General features: G+C 44.0%; 1 protein-coding gene across 2 annotated transcripts; it reads right to left on the reverse strand.

Moving 5' to 3' along the window:
* Positions 1 to 1,986: 1,986 nt before the first annotated feature.
* LOC130458140 (zinc finger protein 420-like) lies at positions 1,987 to 27,478 on the reverse strand. Of its 2 annotated transcripts, XM_056821126.1 has the most exons (5): positions 26,681 to 27,478; positions 26,105 to 26,157; positions 19,221 to 19,347; positions 17,807 to 17,899; positions 1,987 to 7,877 (listed from the first exon to the last, which is right to left on the reverse strand). In XM_056821126.1, the coding sequence occupies exons 1-5, from the start codon at positions 26,763 to 26,765 to the stop codon at positions 5,674 to 5,676; spliced, it is 2,562 nt and encodes an 853-aa protein (XP_056677104.1). In that variant the 5' UTR covers positions 26,766 to 27,478; the 3' UTR covers positions 1,987 to 5,673. The 2 variants fall into 2 exon arrangements, 1 of the variants encoding a protein (XP_056677104.1); XR_008917230.1 differs by lacking the exons at positions 1,987 to 7,877; positions 17,807 to 17,899; positions 19,221 to 19,347 and adding an exon at positions 22,623 to 24,999 and having other exon boundaries at positions 25,394 to 26,157; positions 26,681 to 26,776.

The following is a 27,478-nucleotide window of genomic DNA, read 5'->3' on the forward strand; positions in this document are numbered from 1 at the left end:
TGAAATAGCAGACGTTGACCAACCAAACACCCCGTTTGATACTGATCGTCTCCAATTTACTAGCAGGGCGGTAACCCAATGACGGGAATAGCACAGGTCCTCGACCCCTGATGATCGAGTAACTCCCCCTGTGTAGCCTAAGACAGGGGCCGTCGCTGCGGTCCTGACTTAATAATTTTCCCTCTAATAAAAAAGAAAGGGGGAATTGTCAGAGACCATGTATGGGGCAAAAACTTATGACCAAAAATAAGATAATTATCAGAGACTATGTGTGGAGACAAACTTATGACCAGGAATGAGATAAGGGTTTCTGAGAACATGATCAAATAGGTTATCTCTTGGAAACTGGCGTCGCTAAGTCCAATGGCCACAAACCATGACAATTCTTCATGTTCCCTCCTGGTACAAACCGTCCTTAATCACCACCATCCCCCTGCTACCTTAAGTGTATATATTCTTGCCTTGCGCCTGCAATAAACGAGCCGAGCTTTGCTGCTATCAGACAGACTCTCTGTCCTTTTTCCGTGCTCGGTCTCCTCTCTCTCCCCCTATGGCCTTTTAGGTGGCTGCTCCCCGAACCCCACCGTTGCAGTCCGGCAGGCCCGGATAACTGCCCACCTGGGCTGTTCTAAGTCAAGCTTGAGTCACCATTGGCACTTGTGAGGCACAGGAAGTGAGGTAGGGAACAGCCTCTAGAATTCGCTCACATCCTGTGGACAGGGCTAGGCAGCAGTTCATGCTAGGAGCTTGAGCAGGGAGGAGGCCCGCAGACAGCTCTCCTTCAGATCAGTCACGTGAGTCAAGGACTGATTCTCTTCTCTACCTTGGCCTTTGGGCCTAAACTCCCTCTGGCTCTGCCAGAAGGTTGAGTTAATGTTTTTCCTTTTTCCTCCTCTCTCTCTCCTTTTCCTACTCCCATTGCAATTAAACCACCATAAACACCATTCTGACTTGGGTATTTCATTTTAGGAATTTCATAGGTAAATTCCTTGACAACCATAATTTAATATTATAACAATCTTCAAGGTGATTATCACTATAACAACAGCATTCTTTAAAATCTGAATATTAAAAACCCCATCCATTCAGAAACCACCAGTTAATTAAAATTATTTCTGAAGACCCCTTAGAATCACCATTAAATTCTTAGTGTATTAAATTCTCTAAAGGTTGTTAACCAGGTTGAGTCCATCCATCATCTAATATGTGACAATTAGCAAATAAAAAAAGGAAGAAAAAACTGTTTATGGGCTTTTAAAATATTTTATAATATTTTGTTCAGTAGCCATAGGAGAAAGGTAACAGAATGTATCTAATACTTAAAACACAGTAGATGAAAATGTTTCAGTGTAACAGAACAGTATCAAATACATTGATATGTGAACTTAAAACAACAAAACTAAATCTTAAAACAATCAGCAAAATACAATAAAATGCAGAGGCTTTTATAAAACATTGGAGTCTGAAAAGTCTTTAAATTATAACATCCAATCTCTTTAAAGTTCCTTTTTCGGGTCAAGATGGCGGCTTAGAGAAAGCTAAAGTTCAGATCTCCTGAAACCCTTCCTTACCGATCTCAAACCGAATGCTCCTAGGGCACCGAAATTCAAAACGATTAACAGCATAGACCCCGGGAGTCCTCCTCCTGGACCTGGACCTGGATCAAAAGGTACGCCCCACCCCAAAAGCCAGAACCCGAGACCACTCGGACCTAAGGGGGAGGCAGAAGGAAGGTCCTAGGACCCATCCCCCCCAACCCAGAGCACCGAGTCCGAGTCCGAGGCAGCAGAGGCAACCTCAGAGCCCCACAGCCTGCTATTCTGAAGGCCACTTCCTGAAAACAACCTAACCCAGTTGAGGGGGCACCCAGACAGCAGGGAAACAGAGAGAGATGGGGGAACTCGTAACCCCCTGGGAGGAGCCCTCGGAGCTCCAGGAAGCTGTGGCCCCTCTCCTTCAGAGAGCAGGATCTTCTGAAACAACAGCAACCCTCAGGACTGGCAAAAGGGCCTCAGGAGCCGGCTATTCTGAAGGCCACATCCTGAAAACAACCTGACCCAGTCGAGGGGGCACCCAGACAGCAGGGAAACAGAGAGACAGGGGGAGCTCGTAACCTCCTGGGAGGAGCCCTCGGAGCCCTGGGAAGCCGCGGCCCCTCCCCCTCAGAGAGCAGGGTCTTCTGAAAGAACAGCAACCCTCAGGACTGGCAAAAGGACCTTGGGAGCCAGCTATTCTGAAGGCCACATCCTGAAAAGAACCTAACCCAGTCGAGGGGGCACCCAGACAGCAGGGAAACAGGGGGGGGGGAGCTTGTAACCCCATGGCTGGATCCTTCCATCGGAGTCTCACGAAAAAAGTCCCTGCCTCAAGGCATACTAAATTCAACCCAGGGAAAGCTAATCTCATTAGGAGCCCTCAGAGCTCCGGGAAGCCGCGGCCCCTCCCCCAGCAGAGTGCAGGCGCTGGCCGTCTAAGGCACAGGAACAAGGGCCAAGCTAGGCTTAGAGTGTGGAAGTAAGGCAAAGGAGAAGCATCAGGAGGGTGCCGAGGAGAGGAGGGCAGTAACAGGGACACACCAGCAACTCCTGGCTTCCCGGGAAGACAGAACAACAACTGCATAGAACGGACAATCTGCCTAGGGCTAAAACCTCTGAACACCAGACAGAGATAAGAAAAGCTAACCCCCCCCCCCCCACTCAGATAGAGATGGCAAACTCCACAGAAACACAAAAGTCCCAAAATTAAAAAAAAAAACAAGAAGAAGGGGGCAACTTTGGACACATTTTATGGAGCAAAAATACAAAACACAGAGGAGATAGAAGAGGAAACACAAGCAAGTGCTCTGAAACCTTCCAAAGGAAATGGAAACTCTCCACAAACCCATGAAGAATTTGAATTGGAAATGATCAAAAAGATGGAAGCCTTCTGGGAGGAAAAGTGGGAAATAATGCAAAAGAAATTCATGCATCTACAAAACCAGTTTGATCAAACTGTAAAAGAAAACCAGGCTTTAAAGCAAGAACTAATAAAGCAAAGCCAAAAGACCAAGAAATTAGAAGAGAACATAAAATATCTCACTGACAAAGTGACGGATTTTGAAAATAGAGGGAGAAGAGATAATTTAAGAATAATTAGACTTCCAGAAAAGCCAGAAATAAACAGCAAACTCAACATCGTAATACAAGAGATAATCAAAGAAAATTGCCCAGAGATTCTAGAACAAGGGGGCAATTCAGCCACTGACAGAGCTCACAGAACACCCTCTACACTAAACCCCCAAAAGACAACTCCCAGGAATGTAATTGCCAAATTCCAAAACTCTCAAACAAAAGAAAAAAATCCTGCAAGAAGCCAGAAAAAGACAATTTAGATATAAAGGAATGCCAATCAGGGTCACACAAGACCTTGCAAGTTCTACTCTAAATGATCGTAAGGCATGGAACATGATCTTCAGAAAGGCAAGAGAGCTGGGTCTTCAACCAAGAATCAGCTATCCAGCAAAAGTGACTATATACTTCCAAGGGAAAGTATGGGCATTCAACAAAATAGAAGATTTCCAACTTTTTGCAATGAAAAGACCAGAGCTCTGTGGAAAGTTTGATATCAAAAATCAAAGAGCATGGAATACCTGAAAAGGTAAATATGAAGGAAAGGGAAAAGGAGAAAAATGTTATCTTCTTTTACTCAAACTCTCTTCTATAAGGACTACATTTATATCAATCTATGTATACTAACATGTGGGGAAAATGTAATGTGTAAATAGGGGGAAAAGAAAGACCAAATATAATAATTGTTCTCACACAAAGATAAAGTTCCTTTTTCTATCCATTCAGATCCCTATTATCAGTGCTCTTGGGTCTCCCATAGTGAGGGAGAACTCCTTGCTGAGAAGGAATCCCAAATTGAATGAATCTTAGAGCCTGAATCTCAGGGAAGAAAAGTAAAAGGATCAGTGTACTCATGAAAAAAACATCCTAAAGCTGGAAGCTGTTTGAAATAGGCAATGCACTGCTCTCTCATAAAATATGCCATGCTTGTAATCAACTTCATGTTTGGAAGTCTCTTCCTTCTCATCGTCTTCTATCACCACCACCCCAGGTACCCTGCCACCTGGAGGCTAATTGTTGCCTAAGGAAAGAACACCCCAGTTTTTTACCATATGCCCTGGCTCCTAGTTTCTTGGTGGCAGCAATCAGCAACAGCAGTAGGGTTCCAGGTCTGTTCAGAGGTCAGTTTTAGGAGTAGAGCTGCTGGGGGGCCTGGGACTGAGAGCCAGATGAGCGATTAGGGTAAGAGGCTGGAGCAAACAGTATCAGCAGCAAGAGATGAGGAACTGTGAATTTCAAAACTACTCCACCCTACTCAGATTGTACTTTAGAACATCTGATTTAGCTATCTCCTGATTAGTAACAATGGAGATACTTGGTTTAAGAGAACCAAGTCTTGGGAACTCTACATTTCTCCACCCTACTTAGTTTAAGAAGGTCAGGAATGTCTGCACCATATAAGTATTTGAGAAAATGGCCTTCAACAGATATGTGCAGAAACAGTGGCCAGACCCCTGGGCTGTCCTCAGTCAAGCTAAGCTAACATTGGTACAAATGAGATGCAGGAAAGTGACATAAAACCGTCTATATAGGACAAGTTACTTGCTCTCTTCGGGCTCTTTTCCCAGAGAGATGTCTCTGGCTGGCAACATGCTAAGCATTCTGACATCTTGGCATGCTGGCAGCTATTTGTCTGGGTTTTGGCGGTGAGTTTTCCCTTGAGCTAATTCAGGTTCAGGCATCTTGTCTGAGCCCTCTTGGAGTACAGGTTGATTCCTTCCTCTTTCACACTCCAAACGCATACTTTCTAGATCCCCTAATCTTCCTGCCCAGTACGAGCCAGGAGGGAAAAAATCCTATACCCTTTCCTTCTCCCTTCTTCCTAATTTCTTCCCACTATATTAATTAAATCACCATAAAATTTCAGACTGACTTGGATATTTTTGTTTTATTGTTTTGAGATATCCAAGGCAACCAAGAATTGGTATAATTTAGGTTATAACGCTAAAATTATCCTTTACAGGAGGAATGAGGAACAGACTCAAGTAGTTGGGCAAGAGAAGTGGTTTATCTCTTCTTCACCAAGAGTCCCCCAGCTAAAAATAGCCTGGTCAGTAGGGAGAGCAAGCAACCAGGCAAAAAGTAGGAAAAGAAAAATGCAGAAGCTCCAAAAAGAGTTGGAGTGTTCAAGGGTGGGTGGGGTGGGCAAAAAGGTCTTGGCAGGAGAAACGTGGCTTAAAAAATTATCTAGGCTATCTTTAAAAAATTGAGTTTCTTGTCCCTTTTTGTCACCAAATGTAAAAATTAAATCTAATAAAAAATATTTTAAGAGATTTATTAATGATCATTAGAAATCAAGGAATAAAGAATGTGTGCCCATGGCTGATCAGCCAGTTCAAACACTTGCCTTACCACCACCAAGCTCAGGACAGGAAGTAAAGACCTGGGACCTTCCACGTCCCTGCCTAATATCCCCTATCTATAAGAAGTATGTAAGGACAGGAAGTCAGTGGGCTCCTGGGAAATGTAGTTCTCTTTAGGGTAATATATTTTCAATTATACACTCCACAGTGTGTACTTTGTGATGTACTGCAAGACTGGTACTCTGACTGAATGTCTTTACACATTAAGTACATTCATAAAGTTTCTCCCCAGTGTGAGTTCTCTGATGTCGAGCAAGAGCAGAACTGCTTTTGAATGTCTTTCCACACTGCTTGCATTCATAAGGTTCCTCCCCAGTGTGGATTCTCTCATGCACTGTAAGACCAGAACTGTTTATGAATGTCTTTCCACATTGCTTGCATTCATAAGGTTTCTCCCCAGTGTGGATTCTCTCATGCACTGTAAGACCAGAACTGTTTATGAATGTCTTTCCACATTGCTTGCATTCATAAGGTCTCTCCCCAGTGTGGATTCTCTGATGTATAGCAAGACTAGGGATCCTACTGAATGTCTTTCCACATTGCTTGCACTCATAAGGTCTCTCCCCAGTATGGATTCTCTGATGTGCTTTAAGAGAGGAGTTCTGAGTGAATGTCTTTCCACATTGCTTGCATTCATATGGTTTCTCCCCAGTGTGGATTCTCTGATGTATAGCAAGACTAGGGAGCCTACTGAATGCCTTTCCACATTGCTTGCACTCATAAGGCTTCTCCCCAGTGTGGATTCTCTGATGTATAGCAAGATTATGGATACTACTGAATGCCTTTCCACATTGCTTGCATTCATAAGGTTTCTCCCCAGTGTGGCTTCTCTGATGTCGAACAAGATGGGAGCTATAACTGAATGCCTTTCCACATTGCTTGCATTTATAATGTTTCTCCCCAGTATGGATTCTCTGATGTTGAACAAGACGGGAGCTATAACGGAATGTCTTTCCACATTGCTTACATTCATAAGGTTTCTCCCCAGTGTGGATTCTCTGATGTTTGGCAAGACTAGGGATCCTAATGAATGCCTTTCCACATTGCTTACATTGATAAGGCTTCTCTGTGTGAATTCTCTGATGTCGAATAAGACTGGCTCTCCATGTGAATGCCTTTCCACATTGCTTGCATTCATAAGGTTTCTCCCCAGTGTGCACTCGCTGATGTATAGCAAGATAAGTGATCCTACTGAATGTCTTTCCACATTGCTTGCATTCATAAGGTCTCTCTCCAGTATGAATTCTCTGATGTGCTGCAAGAGAGACGTTCTGACTGAATGCCTTTCCACATTGCTTGCATTCATAAGGTTTCTCTCCAGTGTGCATTCTCTCATGTATAGCAAGACTAGAGATCCTACCAAATGCCTTTCCACATTGCTTGCACTCATAAGGTTTCTCCCCAGTGTGGATTCTCTTATGTATAGTAAGATTATAGATCCTATTGAATGCCTTTCCACATTGCCTGCATTCATAGGGTTTCTCCCCAGTGTGGATTCTCTGATGCTGAACAAGAAGGGAGCTCTGACTGAATGTCTTTTTACATTGCTTACATTCATAAGGTTTCTCCCCAGTGTGGATTCTCTGATGTCGAACATGAAGGGAGCTCTGACTGAATGTCTTTCCACAGTGCTTACATTCATAAGGTTTCTCCCCAGTGTGGATTCTCTGATGTCGAACAAGAAGGGAGCTCTGACTGAATGTCTTTCCACAGTGCTTACATTCATAAGGTTTCTCCCCAGTGTGGATTCTCTGATGTCGAACAAGAAGGGAGCTCTGACTGAATGTCTTTCCACAGTGCTTACATTCATAAGGTTTCTCCCCAGTGTGGATTCTCTGATGTCGAACAAGAAGGGAGCTCTGACTGAATGTCTTTCCACATTGCTTGCATTGATAAAGCTTCTCTGTGTGTATTCTCTGATGTTGGACAAGACTGGCTCTCCAAATGAATGTCTTTCCACATTGTTTGCATTCATAAGGTTTCTCCCCAGTGTGCATTCTCTGATGTAGAACAAGACTGAGGATCCCACTGAATGTCTTTCTACATTGCTTGCATTCATAAGGTTTCTCCCCACTGTGGATTCTCTGATGTCGAACAAGAGAGTAGCTGTATCTGAATGGCTTTCCACATTGCTTGCATTCATAAGGCTTCTCCCCACTGTGGATTATCTGATGTCCAACAAGACAGGCCCTGTGCATAAAATTCTTTCCACACTGATTACATTCACTAGATTTTTGCTCAGTGTGCATTCTTTGATGTTCAATAAGGGATGAATTTTGAGATCCAACAGAGAATTCTCTCCAAGGTAATTTATTGGGACCATCACTCATGAATCTTTGTTGGTCACTTTCTTCCACAAAAAGGCTCGCATCGGTTGGAGTCACTGTCATTTCAGGTCTGACCTCTCCTGAAAAAAATAAATACTTCGTAATCACATACCCACATATATAACCATATTTCCTTTCCTCCGCTGTCAGAATATAAACTGCTTTATATTCTATTTCCTTGGATATGTAAAGAGGAATTCTTAATCACGCTCTCTAATTTAACAGGGGACCTAGAGGTCCTTTTACCATAGAGATGTGTAGGGATTAACCAGTCCACAATTAAAGGAAGTAGAAACCAGAGAGACAGGAAGTGAGGTAAGAAGGGGAAATAAAGGGGCAGACAGTTGATCAGGAGAGGAAGTCAGTGGCTGACAGGTGTTGGCAGTTGTAGGGAACTTGGCTGCTAGGAGTGTGTTGGGTTGGTGGTTGGCATTTAGTTGCTGGAATCCACGAAGCTTTATCATCTTTATCAATTATATAGGCATGTTTTAAAGCTGAGTTCTGCCCCTTGAGCTATTATCTTTGAGGGGAGTGAAGATGACCACAGAGTGGCAAATTGCCATTCCTCATGAAAGAAGAACCTTCAGTGAATAAGACTAGACCTGGGTTGTCTAAAGGTGTGTCCAGATTATCTCAAGGTTTTTCAGTCATGGACACTAAAGATTCACAATTATGTAATGATTCTCCTGTAAATGGTAAATCTGGAAGCAAGGTGGCAGGGTTAAGTGTTGTGCAGCTTTTTAAGATATTTTCATTGCCTAACAAGGTCACTTCGTACCTTAAAGAGTCTTTAGTCAAAAAATGCCTGTGTTCTATACCTTAGCAACAATGCTTCGATTTCATGTGGACACATTATGGTTAGTGGGCATCCCAATACTAAATCAGAAGATTTAGTTACTAATAAAGCTGTTGCAGCTATGCCTCTAAGACATGATGGTGCTCCTGAAGCTAATGGGTCCAGATGTGCCAAGTAATAAGCAGGTGGACATTGAACAGGTTCTAAAGTTTACGTTGAAACACCTGAAGCTACTCCTCCATTCATGTACATATAAAGTGAATGGCTTTTTATAATCTGGGATGACTAAAGCAGGGCCAAAAAGGATAGCTTGTTTTAACTTAGAAAGGGCTATCCTACCTCTAACCTAAGTGGTTCAGTGACCAAAATTTTTGTCAGTGCTATAAGGGGTTTACTGATTTCCCAATAGCAAGGAATCCACTGTCTACAAAATCCTGTTGCTCCTGGAATTGTTCTCAAGTGTTTCTTAGTGAAGGGAGCACTTAATTTTTTAATATCTTAGATGTACTTAGGAAAAAATGAAGTGGGCACCAACAGTTAAAATAAACCCTAAATACTTCCCTTTGCAAAGATACCACTGAATCTTTTCCTTTGAAATCTTGTGGTCTCCCTTTATAGTTCCAAAAGAAGATGGTTGCTATTGTGAATCTTAAAAATTACTCAGACTATACTTTAGAAGATTTTATTTAGCTATTTCCTTATTGTAACAATGGAGATACTTGGTCTAACAAGAATCAGGAATGTCTTGGGTACTTTACATTATTCCACCCATACTTAGACATACTTTAGAGGAAGATAAAGTTGTAAACTCCTGATTGAACAATGAAGGTACTTAACCTTATAGTGAAACTAGAACCTTAAGCTAGGTCTATTTTTAGATCTAATACAAAAAGGTGTTAAGTACCTGTAAAGATTAAATTAATCACAAAAGGCAAGCTTAACAAAGAAGTGTGAAGTACCTCAGAAGATATAATCTAACCAGAGAAGGTGAGAACTAAAGAGTGCTGAGAACTAAGAATGGGCAGTACTGGGGGGAAAGTGTCTACTGTGATTGGTAGACGTAAAAATGTAGGGGAGGTGACAAGAAAAAATGTCTTTAAAGGGTAGGGGTAAAAAGTCAGTGGAGGCAATTCAGTTCAGAGGATTCTGAACTCAGTTCAAGAGATTGAGTTCAGTGGAGTACTGGAGCCCAGCTTGAAGACAGTCTCGTGGTGAGTGATAAGACTGACTCCCTTACCTTAAGCTCAGAGAGGCCACTTTGGCCAAGGCCTTTAACTACTTCCTGGCTCAGCCTGAGCCAGGCAGATTAAATTAATTCTCTCTCTCTCTCTTTTCCTTAATTCCTTCTCTCTATATTAATTAAAATCTCCATAATTCCCAGCTGACTTGGGTATTTTATTATTTGGGAATTTTCCCTGGTGACCCATCATTTAGATTTAAGTCAAAACACTAAAATTATCCTTACATTATCTTCTTGGCATGTTGTGGCATTTGGTGAGTTCAAGAGTAAATCATCTACAAAGCATATCAAACAGCTCTCAATATTTTCTAAATCTTGTGCTAAAATCTGTGAAAATAAAGTGGAACTTTCCACATACCCTTGGGGCAAATGAATCCATGTCCACTGAGAACCTTTCCAGGTGAAGGCAAATATATTTCTGGAATCTTCATGAATGGGTATTGAGGAAAAGGCTGAACACAAATCTGCTACTGTAAAATATGAAACCAGGCTAGGAATAGAGGACATAAATTTGGATGGGCTTTGGAACCACAGGATGTCTTTTGATGACATGATTGTTTACAGCCTTTAAATCTTGTACAAAACGAGACAGGTTTTCCATTTGTAGGAATAAGGGGATAAGAGGATAAGAGAAAGTGCAAATTGTCTCCAAAAAAATTTGAGGACAAGTTTAGCCAGGGACCCTGAAAAAGATTCTGGAATTTGAGAGGTGCTGAGAAAGAATTTATGAGAAAAAATTGTTTTTGTAGTTGCTTGCCTCTAAGCTAAAACTAAGCAGCACCTCTGGTTTGCTATCCTTTACCTATCTGTTTAGAGAGTTGGAGGTTCCAGCTACTGGATAACATTGTGAAAGTGATCTAGCTTCCCTACTGTTTAACAATTTGGCCAAGATAATTCAAAGATTCTAGCATTTGGACATTGGGGTTTTTACAGCAGTCTGGGAATTAAGTCTAGAGAGCTTGATAGATTTTGGATTTCTTAGCTAGAACAGTGTAGCAGTCCACACCTATCTAGGGACAAGGGAAACAGAATGTAAAGATTGTCTTAGAAGAGGGCATGCTCAGTCTTGCGCATGGCTGAGAAAGCCTCTGACCCTTGACCCCAGCTTCCCCCAGGTTAGGCGGGAAAATAGGTTTCTTTGTGTTCACCTGGCTAAGAGAAACCACACCTATACCTTGTCATTAACCAATGATAATCATCCCTATGTATTGTGTATATTTGCATATCAAAGAGATTAAATACAGGGCCACAGAAAGCTCCGCCCTCTCTTGGATCTTAGCTCTCACTGATGTCTGTCCTTGCTGGAGCTCTGGCCAAGCTCCATCTTTAATTCCTTTCCTTATCTACCTCTCCCACCTGGGCCCTGGCTTTTGGCCAGGCACTCTCTTTTCTCTATCATGTCTCCGACCTGTGTGGTATTAATTGTGGATCTCAGGATGGATCATGCCTCTGCGACATCCTAAGATCGGGCTTCTGCTGTGGCCCCATTATAATCAATAAGGCCTGGTTTCTGACTCATTTCTGCCACCTCATATTTATAACTTGGCTCCACCACGCCCCTCGGGGTATCCAAAACTTCTATCCTTTTTCTATCTTTCTACCTTGTGGCTTCTCGCTGGCTGAGAAAGCCACAAACAGGGAGCTGGTAGGAAGTTTTGGAAGACTTGAAGAGCTCTCTCATGAGAGAGGCACAGACGGCTAGGTTGGAGAGTTAGATCTTAGTATCAGAGAAACCTTATCAATTTTCTATCCTTAATCTATAAATAAACAAAAAGTGTGTTTTTCTGAAGAGAGTCTCTTTTGTTTGTGCTAACTGGCCCAAGAAAGTTTCCTAGGTGGATTTTCACCATTAATCCACCTTGGTCTTTCCTGTTACCCTTTGCTTTTTCACAGTCATATCTATTTTTGGCTTTTTAACAGACAAGATAGGTATATTATATTCATATTTACATGGAATTTTTTGCTCAATTAGGGAATTTATCGCTGCAGTAATTCCCTCAATTTCCTCTTTTGATACGGGATATTTAGGAATGGAAGGAGGTAGGCCACCTTTTGTTTTGATTTGCACAGGAATAGTCGTTTGAGTAGGCCTACATTGGATGAAGATGTGGCCCTGAGAGATTCAGGTATATCAGGTGGGAGGTTTGTCCACCTACTGACTGTCTAAAAGAAGTACAGGGAACAGATTTTAAAGATTCCTCAGAATTCTAGCACTGTCTTGAGAGTATGTTATTGTGGCTCTAAGTTTACATCAAAGGTCTCTCCCTAATAAATTTATAGGGGAATTGAGCATTAATAGAAAAGAATGTTCTAGTAAGAAGGGTCCCAGATACCATTCAAAGGGACAGCTTTGTGACCTTCAGAGTTGCTCCTAACACCCCCTACTACATTTAAAGAACCAATGGAATCACAATCAGAACCAGGTGTATTCATCAACACTGATCGAGAAGCACCAGTATCTAAGAGGCAATCATAAGCGTTTCCAACTTTCAGGGTCACATGTAGTTCATTATTATGAGGGAGAGTATGAACTGGGATACCAGGTGTTAAGATATCAGTGTCTGGGAAATCAAAGGTTTCACTGATACCAGAGTCCTTTCTCCCCTCTCTGAGTTTCCTCTCATTGAGGGGGATTTCTGCTCTGAGTATAGCATGGGTGAGCCTCATTTCAGATATATTGTTGTAAACTATCATTTGCCTCATTTGGATTAGTATTTCTAAATGTGTTTCTTTTGTTGTTATTTCTATAATTGTTATTATTTCTAAAGTTGTTATTCCTAGAGTTCCCATTATTTCTAAAATTTATGTTGAGTTCCTGGTTCCAGTTTCTACAGTTACATGACACCTTTTTCCACAGAAGTAACACCTTTATGTGTATTCTTGCAAAGGGGCTAAGACCACTGTTCAATTTGCTTTTTCTCTTTCAATTTCCTCCTTTAAACTTTTAATTTCTCTCCTTAATGTCTCTATTAAAGTCTTCTCCTCATCTTTCCTTTCATGGCCATTAAATAGATAAACTGCTACTCTCCTCAATTCTTCAAGGTCCATACTAGCCCAATTTGGACAATTGGTCTTAAAATAATCTTTGACCACTTTACAACAGTTTTTCACAAACTGTCTCCTTATTTATCTGACAATCCTTTCTCTGGCAAGATCCAGGTCTATATATCTACCTCCCAGTTCAATAAGTCTATCCATAAATTGAGACAAATTTTCATCGGATTTTTGTTGAAGATTTTCAAATTTTGTCCATGTACCAGGCCTATCAGAGCAAGCTCTCACGTGATTAATAATGACTCTATAACCTGGCATAGTCTTGTGCAATCTTGCTCATTGTTGGGGTTCCATTTTGGATCTTGTGTAGGCCAATGAACTGTTCCCCTTCCCTGAGCCCGATTGACAAGAGACAATTTTATTTTTCTTTCTGTCAAAAAAGCTTGGAGCAAATTTTCAATATCAATCCATTCAGGATCATATGTGCAATAAATGCTCTGTAGCTCTTTAACAATCACAACTGGCTTATCCTCAAAACAAGAGGTATTTTGCTTGAATCTCAATATCTTGGGAGGTAAGTTACATCTCCACTCTTACTAAAGGTGGGTACTTCTTTTAAGGGGAATAGAATTGTTATTGTATTATTTTCCGTTTCTGTCTCTTGGCTTGATGTTTGGGTTGCCATAAAGCAAGTAATGGGTGTAGGTGGGAAAATAACTCTGGTGAGAGAAATTTGGGGAGTCTGTGTGGCAATAGTGTAGGTTTGGCATTTTAAGATAGTTAGAATAGGATGAGGATTCAGAGATCGTTAGAACAGGACCAGAAGTTGAGGTGGTTTAAGTATGGGAAGAAATGCGTGGAGCAGGACTGAACAGAAACTGAGTTGGCTATAATGATGAGGGAGTGTTGAGAGATAATAAATCTCTCTTTTTTACTCTGGGGATTTCTCAGGCTTTTCTCAATGCTTTTTATATAAGCCTTGAGATCCCCCAGACTCTCTTCCAGCTTCGTTTCAAGGTTACTAGTTTTTCTTCCAGGTGAGCTTTTAGTTCAGCTTTGCGGTCAAACAATTATTCTGTCTCTTCCTGAGGAGGAATAGGCAGAATGCCAAGCCTCCTATCACTATAAGTACAGCTAGGAACAGGGCTATATAAAACCACTGTGTGATCTTCTGTTGGATAATGGGATAACCACTTTAGATATAGAAGAAACAGCATTCCAATCTGAACCAGACTACTAAATATCATATTTAATCTGTTCATTTTGTTTGCAGTTCTACTTTCTGTCAGTAGATGACACTGTTTTAACATAAAGGATCAACAGCTGTAACAGAATTAACTGATAGGAACTTGAATTGGGAATAGTTTCAGTAAAAAAGTAAGGAAAGTGATCAGAAGATTTAAAAAGGATTAGTCAAACTCCTGGCTGGCTTGCCAACTAAAAATGTAATGGTTAAATTGGGGGTTTGACAAAAATAAAAGAGCAGCTTTTAATAACTAAGTTATTCATGAGAATATAGTTGCTAAGTTTTAATGAGAATATAGTAGAGTTGTAAATTAATATGAACCCTTTAAGCCAGAGAAAGGAAAACTTCTAATTTAGTTTTATTAATAGAGATAGTAAAAGAATATAGTAGATGAGGGAAATATAGGAAAGAGATAGAGAAATTATCTAATATTTAACTAGCTGCTCTACAACTGCCTATAATTACTAACTAAAACTGCCTATATATCTACTGCTAATAACCATCCCAAAAAGGTCCAAACCAATTCACACAATCAAAGCCACCCAATCAGTGTTTAATCCAACCCCAATTACATCTATCAACAAAGACCAACCACCAACCCAACACACTCACAACAGCCAACTTCCCCACAACTGCCAGCACCCATCAGCCACTGACTTTTCTCCTGATCAACTGACACTGGACCCTTTCCATCCCCTTCTTACCTCACTTCCTGTCTCTCTAATTTCTACCTCCTTTCACTGTGAACTGGTTAATCCCTACACATCTCTATGGTAAAAAGGACCTCCAGGTCCCCAGTTAAATTAGAAAAAGGGATTAAGAATTCCCTTTTACAGATAAGAAGAAAAACCTTCCAACTTAATTGGGCACAATCCATACTGTGAAAATGCGATTACCTCAAATCTAAAGAACAATTTAATTAACAAAGGGCCTCTTATAGGACCACATTGGCTCTTCATAACAAAACTGTGATTTTGGCAAGGCTGGCATTATTACATTCCTAACTCAGACTATGACCTCAGAATGGTGGCTGAGTGACTTGACCCAAATCCTGGTAGCTGAGACCAACCTTGTGATTGGGTATGCTCTGCCATTAGGACTAAACAATTCACTTTCAATCTTTCCTTTTTGCTTTTATTTTCATTGCCTTTCTTCATAGGTATGATACCACAGGGTGCATGGATACAACATATTCTCATTATTTCATAATCTAGCATTCAAACTTATGTTTTTGTTGTATTATCTGAAATCAAATGAAGAAAATCAGTGCTCTTTTTTGTATTTACACAAGTCATAAAAGAAAAGATGCCTCTTTTCACTAAAATAAAATTCTTCTGCTAAATAAAATTTAAGCAAAGAAATGGTATTTCCCATTTTAAAAAATGTTTATATAGTAAGTTGAGTCCATCACCCTTTTATGAGGAAATGGACTGCATGCTTCATTATTTGTCCTTTCATGCCCTTCCCATTTAGTGATTCATAAGCCCTTTGCATATGTGAGATCATGTTCAAAGAGACTTGAGCTAAAAATTAGATACTGTCACCTTAAGCAGTAAATGGGAACCTAATTTTGTTGTAACAATATTTTTCCTCTTTGACAACAAGTATTTCAAACAAAATATTGGGTTTTTTCCCTGCAGAGATTCCAAATTATAACCGGGAATATTTTGGGGTACATTCAATGACAACCTTAAATTGACTGCTTCTAAGTGTAACATATTCTTTTAGTTTTTCAATTTGACATCAAATTATTTCCAAACTCCCAGGAATTTTGTTCATTCATGCTCACAGGCATCCAGAGACCTTGGTTGTCACTACACATGAGTAATAGTCCCTTTCCTGGGTTACCCTCCAATTGCATCTCATCAAGTTTATAATCACAAAATCGAGATGTTATTTGGGTTTGCATTCTTGCAGCACAGACAGCAGTCTTTGGAAATGCAGGTCACTAGACAGGCAGAGTACAGGCTTTTTTTCATCGACAACATTTTTACAAAAACAGTCCTTCACTGACCACTCACTGCAATGCTGTGGTTGTTTTCTGATTTGAACTTTCCTACATTTATATGATCATTCTTCTCTCTGGGAGTTTCTTAAAAGAATTGTTTGGTAACTAAGGTAAGTGGTTTCAGTGAGAGTGTAGCCAATTTGCCAGTGGTAGGAAAAAACCTACCCTTACCTAGGGGGTTTTGTATATAAACACTGTTTTTCAAAAAAAAAGTGATATGTGCCATTGATTGCCAAGAACAGTTATCATTTAGGAAAAACAAATCTTTCATAGGATAGTTAGCAATGCATGTTGTTAACTGGTTAGAAAGGTAAAACCAAAAAAAAAAAAACCAAAGAATTTTCATCCCTCAGCAAGAAAGCTTGTACAATTCTCTTCCTATTTTCCACCTCATACAGATGCCAACATTTTCATGATATTCTTCTCAAAAATCACATACAGGTGGTGGTGCATTCTCATTCTACCTCAGAAACTTGCTAGTACTTCCTAGGGGCTCTGTCTCCCTCTCCTCAACTATAACATGGGCATAATAAGATAAAGTCACTCCTAGGGTTCCCATGAGGATCAAGTGAGAAAATATTTACAAAGTGTGTGACACATAGTAGGTGCCATCGGCAAATGGTGGTTTTATCCTTATAATTCTGACTACTTCTTCCTTTGATTATTTTTCTTTATTGCTCTATTTCCTGATCTCCCTTCCAAATAAATACATCTCCATTCCCCAAAACAATCTTCTCACTCAATCATCTTTTTAAACCACCTCCATGTTGAGATCCTAGACTGGGAGCTCCAGGACAGCCCAGACTGTTTTGGTCCTTCCTTAGAATCCTCTCAGGCCTTAGCACAGTTCCTAGAACCTATTTTATATTCAATCCATGTTTACTGGCTGGGCCCAGGCTCTACCAGAGTCCTTGCATTCTGGTCTCTCTCCTGGTAGGCAAATGCATGCTCCGGCCTCAGCCATGTTTCTCTGTTTCTGGCCCTCATTTCTCAGCATTCAACAGTAAGTCTGTGGGAACCTGAGCACACCCAATCCTGAAGATCTCAGAGGCTTTTTTCTAGGCTCTCGTCTCCCTAAATTGAAGTCGAGTGGTCACCTGCTTCTCCAAGAACAGGACAAAGATTGATGTCCAGAGACTGGGAAAGGGTCTGAGGCTGATGATTTAGACACAAAAGCTGGACCTCTGCAGAGCTCTCTTGTCCTCCACATCTCACCCAACTTAGCTGCCTCCTTTTCCTTTTTGGCCTCAGGATCAGAGGAAAAGGTCCTTCCTCTCCTAGCTAAAGAAAATCTCTTTCCATGGGCAAAGAATCCCATCCCATCCCTCATCTCAATTCTGCTCCTTCTTTCCTCTAGTCTTCATATTTTTCTTTACTTTTCAGTCTTTCCCACACTAATGAAATAATGGCTCTTTTCTTATTGTAGCCAATCAGCCATTTCTCTTTGATCCTCCACACACTCTCCCTTGATCTCTACATGCCGTGAGATACTGTCCAATGTCCGTCCTCAGATTCTGGGCTAAACTGCTAGCGAAGGCCATTGGCGGTGAGCTGTGCCGATGCCTTTCCCTTGTTTTCTCCGCCATGCTTTCCCCCAGCATCCTCAGTCTGGCTCTCCTGAAGCCCCTTTAGAGCTCTCCAGGGCTCCTTCCCTCTCAGGCTTCACCCCAGCAGAGAAACATCTGCTCACCACGGCTCTCACACACCACTTTTCACCTCACTCACCTGGACGGCAGCTCCTCAGGCCTTCCTGCTCCAGCCTCCACGGGGCTTCCCTTGGCTCCACGTAAGAGATCACATCTCTGGGAACGGCAAGCCCTGGGCATGAGGAATCAGTTAGGGAAGAGGATGGAAAGAAACTTGTCATTGAGTTCTCTTTTGGGAGAGCCAAGGGAATCCAGGGACTCCATTTAGAGAGGGGTTCACGGGGTCCCCACATGGGTCTGCACTCACCCTAAGTGTCTGCAATGCTAGGCTAGGGGGTGCCTGTTCCTGTGCCGCGAGCATGTCATGAGCAGCAGCCAAATCTCCTCCCCCCACTCCTGGTGGCCAATCCTGTCACGTTCCCTTCTGGCTGGGGAAAAGGGATCGGCTCCTGTCCCACCGCCCTACCTGCTCCTCACTCCCTGAACCTCCTATAGACCTTTCATGGGACTTTGGTTCGTCTGTGCCTCTCCTGCTGTGGAACTCAACCCCTCCTCGTGGTTCCCAACTCTGTTTCTCTGCCAGTCAGTCAGTGCTGACAGCAACAGAAGAGGCAGGCAGTGACGACAGGCTGTTGACAAGGACTCCTGAAGAAGTTTCCAAAGCATTCATTTGGGGGAGAGGAAGGGGGACAAGATCATCAGCCAGTTTGGAAAGCTGGGGCATTTTCTTTGTAGCAGGGTGCACTCGCTCCATAGTTTTCAATTCTCACAAAATGAGAGGCAGCCAGAAGTGGAGCGGACAGAGCTGAGGGGAGCGTCCACAAGGCCTCCGTTTCAATCTGGCCACATACGAGTACTAAGCGTGTGCCTCAGAACAAGTCACTTCATCTCCTCTCTATTTCCTCAGCTGTAAAATGGGTAGAATCGTGCGGGAAGATTAAGGGGAGGAAGAAGGGACATCATTTAAAGAACAACGTTGGCAGAGCATCTGGCAAGGAGCAGGTCATTAGAAATGCGTATTCCCTGCCTTCCCTTTCTCATGAGCTGTGTGTGCTGAAGGTGGAAGGCAAGAGGAAGGAAGATGAAGGACAAAGACACCTAGGAGCTGAGCTACACGTTTATGTTCTTTGAGGAGAAAAAGAGCTCAAATAGGAGCTGCACCCTCGAGAGGGAAACCTGCCTGAACCATCTCCCGAGAGGGGTTTAGGACACACCATTCCAGGCTGGGAGAGGAGACGGAATCCACTCTGAGATGACTTCCGTGCCTGGATTGGATCTCGGACTTGAGGAGCACCGAAGGGAAGCCCCAAGGTCCCATGGCACCATGCAAAGTCCTCTGTAGGAAAACCAGGCAGCAGAGGGGCCTCTCTTGGACCCGACTAAACTAGCGCTTTTCCTTTCTTCATCACTGGTAAATAGTCCAAATCCTGCCAACTCCTAATGAAGAGACTCCCTTGGATGGCAGACTCGGGCAGCAGGGAGAGGCTCCTTACCCACAGAGAGCAGGTTCTGGGCATTCTCCTGCATCACCTCCTTGTACAGCTCCTTCTGGGGAGGGGCCAAGAGGGCCCACTCCTCCCGTGTGAAGTCCACAGCCACATCCTTGAGTGTCACCACCTCCTAGAGCATCAAAAGTCATAGGACAGCGGGCTGAAAGCCATGTCAGGATTAAAAATGAAGCACACAGAAGGTCTGACCCCCAACCTTTTAGGAGTGTCAGGGTCAGCCCTTAAAAACATAGTCTTGGGGGCAGCTGGGTAGCTCAGTGGATGGAGAACCAGGCCTAGAGAGGGGAGGTCCTGGGTTCCAATCTGTCCTCAGACACTTCCCAGCTGGGTGACCCTGGGCAAGTCACTTGACCCCCCTTGCCTAGCCCTTCCCACTCTTCTGCCTTGGAACCAATACACAGGATTGACTCCAAGACGGAAGGTAAGGGTTTAGAATTTCTTTTTTTAAACTGTTACCTTCCATCTTAGAGTACTCAATACTGTGTATTGGCTCCAAGGCAGAAGAGTGGGAAGGGCTAGGCAAGGGGGGTCAAGTGACTTGCCCAGGGTCACCCAGCTGGGAAGTGTCTGAGGACAGATTGGAACCCAGGACCTCCCCTCTCTAGGCCTGGCTGTCCATCCACTGAGCTACCCAGCTGCCCCTGACCCAAAGAATTTTAAGAAGATAGCTCTTATTGGAATAACGCTGAGGAGTGTCTAACAACAGGCGTCTCCCTATGAAATCATGGAGAGGGTCTGTGCTCTCTCTGGGAATTGTGTGGATCGGTGGAGGAGAAGAGAGAGCAAAGTTCTTTCTTACCAAAACTTATAAGTGATACATTCTCACCTGAAATCTGGGAAGAATTTTGCAAGTGAGGGGCATTCTGGAGGGAAGAGTTTTACGGGATGCCTCCAAAGGAAACATAGTTCAAGAAAAGATGCGGTTTGTTTGGGGCATGACTAAAACCGAGTCTTATGTGGGCGAACACAGGAGGAGGTTTCTAAAGAGATAGGAGTGATCTGGGAGGGTTTTCAGTCAAGCGAAGGAGAATTGTCTGTGGTTACATTCAGGCCTTGAGGTTCTTGGTAGGGTGGGTCACAGGGAAAACCTTTTGCTTCACGATTCCTTCCATTTGTATATGGCCTCTATTTCTTATTTATGTTTCGTGACACAAAAATGCGTGGCTCTGATGGAGAAGGGAGCTCATTCAATCAAAAAACAGGAATTAATTTGTGGCATGAGTTTATTCATAAGAATAAGGATTCTCTTCGATGAATGTGACGGCTTCTCGGGTGTTAACATGTATTTGTGTACAGCAAACACGGGCAGGATCAGGAAAGAGGGGTGTCGTTTTCCCTAAACTAAAGAAGTCGTTTTCGATGTCCGGTCTTGTCAGCCCTCGGCTAGAGCCAAGGCCCATTTGAAATCTCCTCTCTGCCTAGGGGTTTGGGGACGCTGTCTCACTGGAGGCTCATCCACAGAGGGAATAAGTCTCCAGACATTAGGTGACGCTGGTGAGCAAGTCTGTCTACCTCAGGGTAAACTCGGCCGTTCCACTCTGCTCCCTCGTTGGTCTTCTTCTTCTTCTAGGGACAGGAAACCTGTCTAGACTCTGTGGATGTCAGGTTCGAGGAGGAAATCCTTGGCCGCCGTGGGGTTCTCTGCCAAAGGCTGGAGTAAGGGTCTCGGAGTTCCCTCGTAACTCCCCTTGTTGAACTTCCAAGCTCCCCCTCCTCCAAGGTTCTAAGACTCGAAGCAAGTTCTCTCCTGTCAATCACTGCTCCACGGCACTCCTGGGTATTTCCTTGCAGACACGTTTCTTCTGCCAAAACATCCTCTCCGCTGTAGCATTCTTTCACCATCCAAGAATCCCTCAAAGAGGTTTCTTTTGCTGTCCAAAGTCAGGGCTTTGCCTTTGCATTTGAACTCAAAGGCTGGCTGGCGCCCGTTTACTCAACTTCCAATCAATCATACTGTTTCTACATCCTCGCTCCAAACCAGTTTCGTTGCCCTCCATTCTCTGGCACCTATTCTGTTCTTTGTAGAGGACGTAACGCCATCGACTTCTTCATGGACAGGCAGAATGCCCATTCATCTTGTTTGGAGAACGGCCTCCGTTGACCTTTTTGTGAAATGTCACTCCCAACCCCTGCCAATGGGAGCCCTACCATCATGGCCCAAAAAGTCAATGCTCACCCATGAAAAGTAGCCTGACCTACTTTTAGAATGAAAACCTGAAATGTGTTTGTGGAAAACTCCACACCGTACAAAGGAGGAGTGAGTCACTCCAGACCACAATCGTAGCAGAATAACAATAGAAGGAGAGAAACCTGGTAGGGTTAGGGTGAAGCCAAAGACACAGGGTGTCATGGAAAGACTCTTGTGATGTCCCATCTACAAGTGAATGCATCTTTTAGAACCAAATGGGAGAAGACAAACAAGAGAGCGACATACTCAGGTTTTCATAAGGACCAGAAATGTTCGATTCCATTCCATCGACATTCAATGTCTTTTATATACGGGGCCCTGTGCTCAGCCCAGGGGATTCCCCAAAAGGCAAAAGACAACTCTTGTCCTCAAGGAGCTGACAATTCAATGAGGGAGGAAGACCATAGGCAAAAAATAAATACATCAAGCAAGGTCTACCTAGGAGAAATGGGAAATAATGAAGAGAATGAAGGCACTCGAATTTCATGGGGTTGGGGTTAGAGTTCGTGTAGAAGGGTTTTCATTAGGATTTAAGGGAAGTGGGGTCAGCATTCTGAACTGGAAAGAAAGAAATATTCCAGGAATGGGAGACAGCCATTGAACATGCTTGGTGTAAACCTAAAAATTCCTTAGACTTATAAATGTTAGAAATTTCACCATTGGGATATTTCATACTTTGAAAATTTCTTACTGATAGTCTATTGGAATGGGAACCCCATTGGCATGGGAGGTTCCTTCTCTTCCCTTCTTAAGATTACTTTAGGACAGAAACCTTTTGCTGAACAATGGAAAGGCTTTGACCTATGCTTAAGCATAGAACAGGAATTTCTTCGAGTCATGATTGATTTTAGAATTGATACAATGGAGATACTTGGAATCAATCTCCACCCTATTCAGTCCTAACAGGATTGAGTAAGGGCTGCAGCCTAGATCAAAATTTAATTATTCCAATCTCTACCCTACTCAGGTTAACAGGATTTAGAAAGGGCTGTAGCAAAGGAGCAAAGATTTAATCATTTGAAAATATGACCTTCAACAGACATGTGCAAAGCCCTCTGGGCGGTCCTGGGTTAAGCTAGATCCTCCATTGGCACAGGGAAATTGATGGACAGTGATTGGTAGATGTGAGAACTGAGGGGAGGCAACTTGGATGGTTTTCCTTAAAGATGAGGGGGTCTGAAGACTCGTGGTGGTTGAGGAGTTTGTGGAAGTAGTGGCGGTGTGCTCTGAGAAGCTTGCTCTGAAGGAAGCTGAAGGTGGGGGCCTCTGAGACTGTTTCTCCATTTTGGTCACGTGAGTAATAGGGACTGATCTTTTTTTCTTTGCCCCAGCTATCTAAGGGCTTGGGCCTTTTGGCCCAGCCTAAACAGAAGGGGTATTTAAGCCCTATTCCCTTCTCTCCCTTTTTCTCTCTCTCTATCTCTAATTCCTTTCTTCCTCCTATTTGTAATTAAACTCCATAAAAGGTTGACAGCTGACTTGAGTTTTCATTTAGGAATTACATAGCTGAATTCCTTGGCGACCTTAAATTAATATATATCAGTCTTTTAAAGTGATTCCCTTGTAACATTGGAGCCAGAGGCAGCGAGATCACACAGTAGACAGAGGATCAGAGGTGGAGTCAGAAGGACCCGAGTTCAAATTTAACCTCAGGGCAAGTCACTTAACCCCGATTGCTTCGTCCTTGTTCTTCTATCTTAGAATGAATACTAAGGTGGAAGGTGAGGGTGGGCGCTGTTAGGTTGTTCAATGGATACAGAAGTAGATCTAGAAAGAAAGACTTGGTCCTGGTTTCAAATCTGACCTCAGACACTTCCTAGTTAGGTGACCCTGGGCAAGTCCCTTCACCTCTACTGCCTAACCCTTACCACTCTTCTGCCTTTGAATCAATACTTAGAATCCATTATAGGAGAGAAGGTAACTCTGCAGTTGAAAGAATCCAGGTCAGGATCACTGGAGGGAAGAGTACCACTTGGGGAATAAGGAAAAGACTGTGACGGTCATCTTTGAATGGCTAATAGAACATGATGTATCTGATCCTGGAGACAACAGGGAGCCCCTGGAGCCTATGGAGTAGAGGAGTGGCACCCTCAGAACTGCACTACAGAAAAATCACTCCAGGGACTGAATGGACAATGATTTGTAGCGGAGACTCTCGAGGGGAGCCGACCTGCCACCCATTGTCTGAAGAGTGCGAGCAGGAGGTGCTTTGGGCCTCCACCGGGATGATCAGAATGGGGCGTCTTCGAGAAATGTTACAAAGGGGAAACGGACAGGTTTGGGTGCCATGCTGGGTATGTGGGTGTAATAGTTCAAACTGAGTCATGAAGCTGCTAGGAGCTTTATTGCACCACGGCGGTGAGAGTGAAGAGGGGAATAGAGGAAGGACATAGGGAGTTGATGAGCTCACTACCCTAGTCACCATGTCCGTCTTTCATGGTGTGGCAAACGTTCTATCGTCCTGGCTACGGATTGGGTCGATGAATCATTGCTTCAATCATCTTCATTGGGCCCTGATTCAAGGGCCTGTTATCGGTTTGTTTTTCCTTTACTTGGATTTTTTAGACATAAGACTTTTACATTTTGTATTTCATTCACAAGTGACTTTCCTCTTTTATTTGGATCTTTTCATGTTCTTGATTTTCTTTTGCAAATGGCTTCCTGTACCTCCTAACTCAGCCATGCATCCCTGAGTGATCCCCATGTTTGTTATTATTCAGGGGGGGGGGGGGGAGTTATTGCTGTGAACTAGGATTTAAATTGAAGCAATTTTAGGATAAGAAACTTGCTCCCTCCCAGGATCCAGAATGTGCCATTTAGATGGAGGCCTGCAGAGACCACATGCTGCACCAGAAGATCCAGAGGGATGGGAAGTGAACTATGAGGGGCTGAAATGCCTTTGTTTTGAATAGAGACGCTTATGCCAAAGGGGACTGCCCCCAAATTGGCTTCTTGTCAACCTAGTCATCACGGGGTTTCTCTTTCCCTTTTATCCACACATGATTACAATCTTTAAGTTGAAGATGTTTCCATGATCCTTTGGGGGAAACTGGTTTCCCCACAGGATCATGGGGGGGGGGGTGTATAAATGGAGATTTTGAGGTAGGCTCACAAACATAGTGATAGTCGTTACAAAAGGATATTCCTAAAAATCTGCTTTGCAATCCTGCCAGATCCTTACATGCTGCATGACTGTAAGTTCACATAACCTGTTTGCCTCCGTTTCCTCAACTGGGAAATAATGAAAATAAGAACACTGACCTCAGAGGGTGATTCTATAAATGGCTGAAAGCAGGTTTTCAGAAGAGCATGAAGAACTCCAGTCTGTCTGTCTCCCACTCTTTGATGTCGAGCGGGCGACATGCCTTTTTGACAAGGCCAGGAGGTCTCCCTCAGGACCTCTCTAACCCTCTTTGCAAAGAAAATTCCCAGGCCTTCCAGAAACCTCTTTCTCTTCAGCCTGTCTTAACAAGGGGAAGGACTAGACTAGTGAGGCATTCTACTGACCAGAGAAGGCATCTACCCAGCTCCTGGGTCTGGGACAAATAGCTCTGCTGAACCCTCGAAGCTCCTCTTCTGAAAAAAAAAAAGGCCCCATTTTCTGTGTGAGGGCCGTTCCTGGGCTCCCCCCAGCGGCCCGATTCTGGCTATCACTGCCAAGGACCCCGACCATTCCCACAACAGGGTCCAATGGCATATGACCTTCCAGCCCCTTCCCATCTCCTCACACCTTCCTCCTCCTCCTCAGACTCAGGGACACAGGTCTCCAGGATGATCCTTGGCCAAGACCTTCCACGACCCGATTCTGGGCCTTTCCAGGGGCTGTCTCTCTGCAGGGAATGATTACCCTCCTCCCTCTGGCCTGAGCTTCCTTCAAGTCCCAGCTAAATCCTCCCCTTGGGAACCAATGATTTCTGTGCTCCCAGAACCCTTACAGCCTTCCCTCCCAGAATGCCTCCCTCCACCACACCTGCAGAGTGTTCTTTGGACACAGTTGCTGACGGGTCTCCCCGGTCAGAACGTTGGTGGGGTGGCCGATGGTTTTCCTTTTCTTTGTGCTCAGCAGTACCCGGCTGGGCTAGGCAGTACCCAGCACAGACTGGGGTGTTCCTCCGGATCGGCTGACTTGGGAAGACTCGGAGGACTCGAGGCAGAAGCAAGTGAGCAGCACCAGGGGGACAATTTCCTCTCTGAGGACGACAGCACAGACCTTGGGACACCCAGGCCTGCCCAGGCCTGGCCAGACAAGGCTCAAGTGGAAACAGGTTGGTGAAAAGAAACAGAGGAAGAGGGTGTGTGTGTGTGTGTGTGTGCACACGCGTGTGTCTGTGTGTTGCCAGGCAAGCAGAGGGAGAGCAAAGACTCCATCCCTTGGCAGGAAAGATGAAGGCGTGAACGGTCGTACTTGGCACTCACTTGTGATGGGGAGAAATCCAACAAGGGAAGCAGCGCCTGGGGGGAGCTCTTGGGGTCTGACCTGACCTAAATTCATGCCCAAGGACCAAGGAATCATTGGCCAACACCGAGAAATGTCAGGAAATGCTGTTCCTCCTGCCTTCAATACAAGTATAAAAATGGTCCAACAGGAAGGAGGAAGCAGCTTCCCAGCCCATCTTGTGTCAGACCCAGAGAGGGCCTCCGTGGCTGATGGGAATCCGATCTGGGGCTGGAATGCACTTACCTGGGCTGGGAGTCTGTCCCTCTCCAAGGCCATTCCCTGGGACTCCAGGCTCCCTGTAGAGGCAGCAAAGTAGCCCCAGTGAGTCCATCGGATGAAGCTTCTCCATTTTTCCTGGGCCTTCTCTCCCCACTTAGGACCCTGCCTTCCTGTCCCCACCTCACCCCACTTTATGACCCTATGAATGGAGTTCCAGCCAAAGCTCTTCCAAACAGGAATCCCTTGGCCCAGGGAATGTCTTCCTTCTCTGCCCTTTGGAGCAGCAAGAGATGGCCTGGAGCCCCTGGGACAGTCAATCTCCTCTTTCCCCAGTGTAGAAAAGCCCATCTTCCTCTCTACCTTTGGGCTCACTCTCTGGGCCAATTGCTTTTAGTTGGACTCAAGAAAGCCTCCCTGATCTCCCTCCCAGCTTGGGATCTGAATCAGACCAATCCCTCCTGGGGTCAGGTCCTGGGCCTTTGCACCCTGAGGTAGGGAGGGAAAAAGGACCCAAAGGGGCAGAGGTTTTCCCTTCTCTTCCCAAGACGAAGCTGAGGCAGAGCTCTGCCCTCCTGGTACCCACCTCCATGATGAACCCACCTGTTCTTGCTTTGGTAACTCTTCTTTCCCTGCTTTGGGGTTTTCTGGGCAGAGACAGGAGCTCTTTGCCATTTCCTTGAGCCATCTGAATTAATCCTCTGCCTGAATCTCCCAGAGGTCAAACCAAGAACTCAGAGCTCCCTAAGGTGAGCAGGATCTGGTCTTGTCTCCTTCCCAGAACGTGGAAGCCTGAACTGGAAGGACAATCGAAGCTGAAGAAGCAGAGATCTCCTCCCAGCCAGCCCAGTTCCTCCTACACAGAGACTGAAGGAACTTGGCTCTACCTTTGCTTTCTTCACCAGGATGAACCCCAGGAAGACATTTAACCCAGAAGCACCTCTTTGGCCACTTGAGCTGCTGTTGTATCTTGGCCACTCCCACCCACCCCAGCCCAGGGGCTTCAGGGTATTCAATAAGGTGTTATCCCCTCCACCATGTCCTAAAGCTCTGCAGCCCCCACTATCTGAAGATCAGTGCAAAGTCCCAGCAATTCCCTTCCAGGGTTGGGGTCTTTGTTGAGACCATAGTGGCCCTCAGGAGGGCTTAAGTGCAGAGTTCTCCATCACCCTATCAGTTGCCCTAAGTATTAGAACTCTAGTAGTAGTTGTCTGATTTTGTAGGGCCAAACCTCCAGCCCATATTAAAGATGAGGAGCTGAAGCAGGAAAGGTTAAGTGACTTACTTACCCATGTAATAATTAAAATAAGTATTTCAGAGGAGCCACACGTGAGAGCTGGGTGTCAGGTGGGGGTCAGAGGCTGGAGAGATGCCCTAGGAGGGCACGACAAGCCCTCCATA

Source organism: Monodelphis domestica, chromosome 3 (assembly GCF_027887165.1).
Source record: "Monodelphis domestica isolate mMonDom1 chromosome 3, mMonDom1.pri, whole genome shotgun sequence".
Taxonomy (NCBI): domain Eukaryota; kingdom Metazoa; phylum Chordata; class Mammalia; order Didelphimorphia; family Didelphidae; genus Monodelphis; species Monodelphis domestica.